The sequence below is a fragment of the Heloderma suspectum genome, chromosome 6 (genome assembly GCF_057233095.1).
Source record: "Heloderma suspectum isolate Gila_16-S chromosome 6, 16-S_ref, whole genome shotgun sequence".
Classification (NCBI taxonomy): Eukaryota; Metazoa; Chordata; class Lepidosauria; order Squamata; family Helodermatidae; genus Heloderma; species Heloderma suspectum.
The window spans coordinates 53,921,311-53,930,068 of NC_139463.1; the positions used below are offsets into that span (position 1 = coordinate 53,921,311).

At 50.1% G+C, this 8,758-nt stretch overlaps 1 protein-coding gene across 1 annotated transcript; it reads left to right on the forward strand.

Annotated features, from left to right (window-relative positions):
• The first annotated feature begins 923 nt into the window (after window positions 1–923).
• On the forward strand, window positions 924–8,178 carry WNT9B (Wnt family member 9B). Its single transcript, XM_084807272.1, has 4 exons — window positions 924–937; window positions 1,226–1,482; window positions 4,764–5,029; window positions 7,702–8,178. Exons 1-4 carry the CDS (start codon window positions 924–926, stop codon window positions 8,176–8,178), a joined length of 1,014 nt encoding a protein of 337 aa, XP_084663398.1.
• Window positions 8,179–8,758: the final 580 nt, after the last annotated feature.

Genomic DNA, 8,758 nt, shown 5'->3' on the forward strand with positions numbered 1-8,758 from the left:
ATAGAACTTGTTAAAGAATTTGGCACCTGCCATTTATGACATCATTTCATCTCTTGGAGGCAAATGTTCTCTCTTGATGTTTTCTTTAGCTCCTTGGTGGAGTGGGGAGATATCTCTACACGCTTTTAGTTCTCCCCTTTTTTCTTCTGTACAATTCCCCAAATCAATCCCAGTCAGTTGGCTTCTTTATTCATGTTCTTTCTGTTGGATAATAGGAACAACTCTGTATGCTTCCAGACAGCAGGGGATGATAGAGAATGTCCTGTTGCTTGATCACTTCCTCTTTCCTGCTCCCTCCCCTTCCTTTTCATTCCTCCGCCTCCTTTCTTTGCCTCTGCAACATGCACCATGCAGTCTTTCCAGAGAGGAAGCAAGTAGCCATATCTCATGCTTACTTGCTTACTTACACCCAGCTTTACGGGGTTCTTGTAGTTATACAGTGTTTAAATAGCCTTCTCTGATGATGTGTATAAAAGCACTAATAAAGCAAGTTGAGTTGGACTTCTTTTAAACTGGCTCTAGCCTGTGTTCATTGCATCTAATACTAAACGCTGTGTTGCCATGTATAAAGCAACTCTGCTTTAAGTCACACCAGACTTTCCAACACTTTTCGACTGTCTTTTTAAAAAGTTCCTATAGGCTTTTCCTTAAGTCTCGTGGGATGTTCCAGATTGTGGTATCGTGAATGCCACATCTTCCTTCAGCCATAATTTGTCTTGTACGTGGAGACAACCTTGACCTGTAGATAATATTCATAGACTTCTGTTGAAGTGTTGATAGTTTTTCTCTCTTTCTGGCTCTCAGTAGTGAACATTTTCTTTAGAAAACCAAGCTTCTCATGTGTATTCAGCCTCAAAACTTGTTTGATCACCTCTGAATAATACCAAAGTGCTGCCAAACTGTTCCTCCCGCCCACGTCCCGCATGTTAGAGCTAGCGTACATCAGAGGACAACCATACATATCCTATAGAAAGAACTTTTTCTGAGTCCCTAGCTTCATCTCAGATGCAGTGCTTCTTATGCAGGTAGTTCATGTATTAATCTGCCACTCATCAAAGGAATAATCACTTGATTTCCCTTCAGGCATGTGTGAACTAAGCCCATGCTTACCTGGGCAAACACATTGGGACAGGTACATTATTGATAGTCTGTTCAGCAGTAATGAGGCACCCTTTGCCAATAGCCTCTTTAAAGCCATGACTGATTTTTTTTCTTCCTCCCCTAGCCTGACTGGGAAAGAAGCATTGACTCAGTTTCCTCTGCTGGGGCCCTCAAAAAACCTTGCCCAATGGAAGGCTCACTTGAAGCAATGTGACCTGCTCAGGCTTTCCCGTAAGCAGAAAAGGCTTTGTCGTCGAGAGCCAGGGCTGGCTGAAACCTTACGGGATGCCATCCGACTCGGCGTCCTCGAGTGCCAGTATCAGTTTCGCAATGAGCGCTGGAATTGCAGCCTGGATGGAAGGGCTGACCTCCTGAAGCGAGGTATGGATGCCTGCCCACCAACTCTTAAAAGCACCAATGAGAGACCAAAACGACACATTGATTTTTCCCTTCTTTTACTCTAAAGTAAGTACGGGGTCCCCAGTCAGGATGAGCACCATAGCATGGGGGCGGGGGTTACAGCTCTCTGCTACTGCTCTGATCCTGTTCAGGGGGCCACACCTGAAATTTCAGTTGCCAAAAACGGATCCATTAAAACAAGGGTGGACAACTCCTTGGGTGAACCATGGAGTCTTGGGGACTCCGTCCAAAGATTGGAGTTAATGGCAGTGTTTCCCTTGTGTGTGTGTGTGAGAATATCTGCATATCCATATGTGTGCATGGGTGGGGAGAGAGAGAGTGTGGGCTTCTCTACATGGAGCTTTTATCCTGCTATTGAGATTGGTTACTCACAGAAGTTTGTGGGTCCTTCAGATGACACCATCAACCTCCAGGACATCCGGCACACTAAATGACCTTTATTCCATTGTTAAAAAGATAGGAGATAATGAGCTATCACATTACTGCGCTTGAGAGGAAAAGTCTCAATAAGAGGAGCTAGACCACAGTGCCATCTAGTGGCTGTATAATGAAAGGCATGGAAGACTCGGATAAGGAGGAAAAGGGGGACGGGGAGGAAGCGCGTGTAAAGGGAGTCTGTTGTGATCCTGCATTTAAAATGGAAGCAGAAAGCCCCATTTTAAATATGGGATTTTAGGCTGGTACAGAGATGCTGTGTGTGTAGGGACAGTGTGTAGGGAAGAAAGTTTTTGTGTGGGGTGGGAGGAAAGGTGAGGTGAGTCTGTGGGAAAGTGTGTGTGTGTGTGTGTGTAAAAGTGTGTGTGTGGCGGGAAGAGTGTTGTCTGTTGTGTATGGGGGAAGAGACTCTGTGTGGGAAGGAAGAGTGTGTGTGAGGAGGGACAGTATGTGTGTAAGGGGAGAAAGTATGTGAGGGGAGTAAGGATGGACGAAAGTCCCTTACCTGGTCCCGCAGCTGTTTTCGGTGTGGGGGGGAGGCGCTTCGGTTCTCCCTCCGAAATTCTTGGCAGGGGGGAGGCGCCCCGCCCCTCCCGGCTGAAATTCAGGCCGGGGGGGAGGCGCCCCATCCCTCGCCACCGAAATTCTGGCCGGGGGGGAGCGCCCTGTCTCCCCGGCTGCGAAATAAAAAAGTTTTAAGAAAAAAAACATGATAGGCTACGTAACGATTTACGTAGCCTATCACGGCTGACTTTGAAAATCTAGCCGTGATAGGCTACGTAAATCGTTACGTAGCCTATCACGTTTTTGTGGTTTTTTTAAACTTTACTGGGAAATGGCGGCGGCGGCCGGTCGGAAGACCAGCTGCCGAAACGCCACCAGGACCCGCCACCAAGAGGGACATTTGACAGAGGTAAGTCCCATCCCGGGGGGGGCGGAGAATTTCCCCACCAATTTCGGGGGGCCGAATGCGTTGGCATTCGGCCTCCCCGAGATTCGTGGAGAAATTCTTCGCCATCCCTAGAGGGGAGGGAAAGAGTCTGCATGTGTGGGTGGGGGAAGAGTGTATGTGTGTAAGAGAGAGAGAGGGCATGGGCAGCATGAGTATGTGTGTGAGTGGAAAGAGTATCTGTGTGGCAGGGGGAGGAAGAATGTGTGTATGGCAGGAAAGTGTGTGTGTTTGAGGGGAAGTGTCTGTGTGGAGAAAGAGTGTGTCTGTGTTAGGTGGAAAGTGTGTGCGTGTGAAAGAGTGTGTGAAGAATGTCTGTGGGTGGGGGAAAGATTGTCTGTGTGAGAGCATGGAACGGAAAGAGTGTATGTGTTAACTACTGTAAACTGCCCAGAGAGCTTCGGCTATTGGGTGTTACAGAAAGGTAATAAATAAATAAATACGTGTGAGCATGGTGGAGAAAGCATGTCTGTGTGTGAGCACGGGGGGAGTGAACAAGTGTGTGTGAGTATGCAGGGGGAGAGTGTGGGGAAGAAGTTTGTCTGTGTGTGAATGTGGGCGGACAGGAAGTGTGTGTGTGAGCTTGGGGGTGGAAGCGAGAGAGAGTGTGTAAGAATGCATATATGGGCGGAAGTGTGTGTGGGGAGGAAAGGGTTCTGTGTCTGAGGGAAGTATGGGGGGCATGGAAGGAAAGTATGTCTCTGTGTTGGGAGGGTGTGTGTGTGTGTGTGTGTGTGTGTGTAAAAGCATGTGTATGCATGTGCACTGTGGACTCATGTGCGGCCCCTAGCCTCCTGTCTGGCACTAGATACAGACCTCAGAATTGAATGAAATGGATCAGATTTTGGCTATACAAATTGCAGGCACAGCAGGCCTGATGCAGATCAAGGCCGCCACTGAGTGTGAAGTGTCAAACCCCCCTACCCGACACCCTCAGACTCTGATCAGGGGCCCCGTGCTTCCCTTTTTTTCTTTTTTGTCCTAACGTAACATGTTGTTTGGCAAAGAGAGATCCGAGATCTCTAGATTCTTCCGCTTTTCACCCCTCCCTGCCCCGCCCTCCCAACTGTCTCCAATAATGGAAAAAAGACAAGCAAACCAGGCTGGACAGTCCAGCTTTGTAAATACACCCTGGAAAGTTACTAGCCAGCCACTGGTGGGTTGTGGGGTTTTTTGTCTTGTTTTTTTTTTGCTAGCCTAGTAAGGATCTAATAGACGGCATTTCCATGTTGGCTGTGGAGAAGGGGAACCCTCCGTTCGGTCACCAGCATAGAGATGCAGCCTGCCAGCCTCTTGGCAGGCTAGTTAAAAAGCCTTCTACCAGGCAGACCGGCCAAGGAGGACGGGGTGATCTGTTCCCCCTCTGCCCGCCCACTGCATTCGCATGGTGGGTGCAGAGGAAGAGCGAGCACAGAAGCCGTCTGGGCCGTGGAGGAGGGCGGGGGCGGCCACCCCTCCTCTGCCAGCCTGTCCACTTGTCTGCATGGAGTCCTTGGCTGCCTGTAACTAGCCCAGGAAGAAGGGCTCCTCCACCATTCGGCTGCAGTGCATGAAGGGATGCGCTGACCCTTCTCGGAGCCTTCAGGGTGGGCTGGCTCACGCGTAGGAGCAGCGAGGGGACCTGTTAGATGCGGACTGGCTCGGTGTCGCGGTGGCCGCCAGAGGCCAAATGCCGGGCCTGGTAGCCTAGTTCGGGCGCTATTCCAGGCACAACGGGGGTGGGGGGAATGCTGTGGGTGCTCCTGCTCTTCCGCCCCCTTCCCCCACATTCTCACACACTCCTACTCCACTTGATCTAGATTGTTCCCATTGCCAATAGCCTTCCTCACTCTCGGCTGCTTGGCTTCCGCTCCCCCAGGTTTCAAGGAAACGGCCTTTCTGTACGCAGTGTCTTCGGCGGCACTGACTCATTCCCTGGCTCGGGCCTGCAGTGCTGGGCGCATGGAGCGCTGCACGTGTGACGACTCACCGGACTTGGAGAACCACAAAGCGTGGCAGTGGGGAGTGTGTGGAGACAACCTCAAGTACAGTGCCAGGTTTCTGAAGAACTTCCTGGGCCAGAAGAAGGTCGGGAAAGACCTGCGGGCCCAGGTGGATATCCACAACACTAACGTGGGCATCAAGGTGAGGGTGAAGGCCTTGCACGACTTTCCGGGAGAAAGAGATGCATGGCGAATGCAAAAATAACCTTGGTCATCGCCCGGCCCCCGCTCTCAGGTGTCAGACTAGACACCGGATATCAGACTCGTGTCTTTCTCCGAGGACTACGGTCAGAGCGGTGTGCTTTTCGCAGTTACACTATGCAGGTTTCTAGACCTTAAGGCTGCCTTGTAGGGTTACCAGCTACCTGACCTGTTTGTGTACTTGTTTCCAGTTCGGTATCAGGTTCACTGCAGAACAAAACAGCTATTTTCAGCATATCTGGAACATGTGTAGTAGTAAAGAGCATGTGCCAAGTGCTTTCCCTCATCCCTGAGTAACTGCAGCTTCCCTCATACTCTCCTTTGATGGTTTGGAGGGAATCCTCTTCCCACCTGCGTGGGATTCAGGGTCATCTTTATTTACCAGGACCGGGACCAATTTTCTGGTAAATCACTGTCTGTCTGTATTCTGCCTTTGGGAGAATTTTGGAAATGCATTTTTAAAATCCTGCTACTGTGTCCAGTTGTCAGCCCTCTCGCCTGGTATCTAAAGTTCAGTTTTGGTATAAACTTTATTCACAGTCCACAGAGCTTGAAATTCCAAAAACAAGTATTTGATAAGATACAATAAGGGGAAAAGGAACTCAGAAATACAAGAGAGCCCACTAAGTATACATCATCATCATTCTAAAGCAAGATGAAGACAAAATTCAAACAACCAACACCCCTTAATAATTAATTATATAGAAGTTACTTATGAATCTTTATAGCTTGGAATACAAACTTTGCAACTGATTCAGTCACATAAGGTCATTTATCCATGATGAGGAAGGCTGTATGTCACTCCTAGGAAGGGAGCGATCAAAGCACAGATAATTCTGGTTTTTCATCTCTGTAAAATTACACAATGCTTTTCCTATATTTTTGAGACAGATAATGACGTGAAATCATTAGCACAGCCTTCTTGTGGAACCAGAATAACTCACGAATATAATGGAGAACAATAAGTTACCTAAAAATTAAATCTAGTAGTGCCGTTATATACATGTCCACTAAGGTAGCCACTTACATATTGCCAAAAAAGAGGACAAAATGGGACATAAATTTGTATATATGCTAATGTATATGTATAGATGTAAATTTAGAAATAATATATAGAATTTAAATGGAAATATAATGTATCTCACCATAGTTGGGGAAGATGGTGACCAGGTGACCTGTGTGCCCACTCCGTCTGCTGCCCAGGTACGAACTGTTGACGGGCAGCCTCAAGGCCCCCGCTGCTCTCCCTTCCTAGGGTTCTTAATCTTTCAGCCAGGCTTCATGGGGCAGCCTTTCAGAGAATGTCCTCGGTAAAGCAGGTCACATGGCCACCCTAATGTCTGCTCCAAAGTAAATCCAACTGAATTCAATGGGACTTACTACCAAGTAAGTGTATATAGGATTGCAGCCCAAATAGGGCACAGAGACATCTTGATCATTTATGTCAGGGGAAAACAACCTTTTTGGGCCCATAGGCACATTTGACATTTTGGAAAAGGGTCCCAGGCACTGCCACAAAATTGCCATGGGGGGTAAAATCTTGGGACTGCCCCCCTTCTCTGGATTCTCACTTTTTGGCAGCGGAGCCTTTTCCCCACCTCTGTTAAACTCAATGGAGTGATATTGCTCCAACTTTAATAGAGGTGGGAACAAGGCTACCCTGCCAAGAAACAGCTGGTGCAGGGCAAGAAACAGGAGGCAGGAAAACAGAATCCAGAGAATGGAAGTAAGAAAAGTAGAATCCAGAGGAAAGGCATGGGGCGTGGGGAAGAAAAGCAAGACTCCAGAAAAAAAGTGGGGGGGCGGTCCAGAGAAAAATGGGGTAGGAATAAGATTCTGGGGGGGGTGAGACTCCAGAAAAAAGGTGGGGGGAGAGGGGAAAGAAAAGTGAGTATCCCGAGGAAAGTGGGGGGAGGGAGAGAAAAATGAGACTCCAGAAAAAAGGTGGAGGGAGCTGTGGGGGAGTGCGAATCCAGAGAAGGGTGGGAAGAAAAGTGAGACTCCAGGAAAAAAAAGGTGGGGGAAGGAGGGAAGAAAAGTGAGAATCCAGAGAAAAGGCAATGGTCCATGGGCGCCACTTTGCATATCCCCGCTTGGGGATTGTCATGTTGTCCGAACCTGGCAAGCGTGGGTTATGCAAGGGTTAAACGTGGGTTTGCCAAAGTCTTCAAGAGGAGACTCCTGATGAAACTGCTGAGCTAGAATGTATTGGTTTGGACTTAATCAGGACCAGGAGCTTCTTTGTGGTTCCAGGTGTTAAGGTGGCATAACGTAGCCAGAAACACTTCTTGCACATGACAGAGCGGGCTTTAGTCCACAAAAGCTTATGTCACAATAACGTTGCTGGTCTTCGAGGCGGCACAAAGCTCTCTTGGCTTCTTGAGTGCGCGGGAGTGTGCCTGTGTTTGTCTGTGAATGGTTGTCAGAGGCCATGACTCACAGGCAGGTTTGAGAGGCCTGCAGTATTTGCCTCTAAAAACCAGTTAGTGGCCCGAACCGTCTTGCCTTCGAAATGTTCTGATTATCCCTGGAACGCTCTTGCCCCCTTCCACTTCATCAGTCATGATCCTGGCACGCGATGAACAGCTGTCCATCCTTCTCCCTCTTCCACAGGCTGTGGAAAATGGTCTCAAGACCACTTGCAAGTGCCACGGGGTGTCGGGCTCATGCGCTGTGAGAACCTGCTGGAAACAGCTGTCCCCCTTCCACGAGGTGGGACAGCTCCTCAAGTCGCGCTGTGACGGCGCCGTCAAGGTCTTCAGCAGCACCAATGACGCCGTGGGGCACTCGGAGCTGGTGAGGCTGCAGCACGGCGGCCGCTTGGTCAAAGGCCCTGCTGCTCCCCGCCCCACTGACCTGGTCTACATGGAGGACTCTCCCAGCTTCTGCCGGCCCAGCAGGTATTCGGTGGGCACTGCTGGAAGGACGTGTTCCCGGGAGGCCAACTGTGACAGCATGTGCTGTGGCCGGGGCCATAACATCCAGAGCCGCATGGCCGCCTTCTCCTGCCGTTGCCAGGTGCAGTGGTGCTGCTATGTTGAATGCCAACAGTGCGTGCAGGAAGAGGTGGTCTACAGCTGCAAGCGGTAAGAAGCAGACCGTGGCGGCCAGAGGAGGAGGCCTGTTCCCTCCTCAGGCCACGCGCCTTGGACCCCCTTGACACTCTGGCTTCCTCCTTCATAGTGGGGGTGGAAGTTAACACGAGGGGAACTTGTCACGCACAGCAGCTATTCGTCACCGGAGTTTGTTCTGATAACGGGCGGGGCGAAGAGGAAGCGCAGTTGCAGCCTGACTCCAGTCGGGCTCTGCTGTGGGCATTTCCAAGAGCTGAGAGCATTTGCTCAGAAGACAGCGTTTCCCCGCTGACTGGTTGTCTGGGACTGTGGCTGGGAGCAGCTGTCCGAAGTCAGGCAGAGGCCTCTCCTAGCCTGAGATAATTCCTAAATAGAGAAGGCCGGGACTGACCGTGGAGCCTTAGCTGTGCAAAGCGTGGACTCTCCTGCCTTCTCTGGCATTAGCCAAGGGTCTGATTTAAGCCGCAGGTTTGAGTAGCAACTACGCCTTCACCGCGCGGGATGGCAGGAATGTCCCCCTTCTGGGAGGGATGTTCAGTCAGAAACGTCCAGGCCGGGTGAGGGGAGGTGGTCTCTGGCTGCAGTGCAGCCTCTTG

What these genes read in the sequence shown, in the direction of transcription:
- WNT9B (XM_084807272.1), top strand. An exon ending in GGCTGACCTCCTGAAGCGAG is followed by an intron (nt 1,483 to 4,763) that starts GTATGGATGCCT and finishes CCGCTCCCCCAG; the next exon opens with GTTTCAAGGAAACGGCCTTT. An exon ending in ACACTAACGTGGGCATCAAG is followed by an intron (nt 5,030 to 7,701) that starts GTGAGGGTGAAG and finishes CCTCTTCCACAG; the next exon opens with GCTGTGGAAAATGGTCTCAA.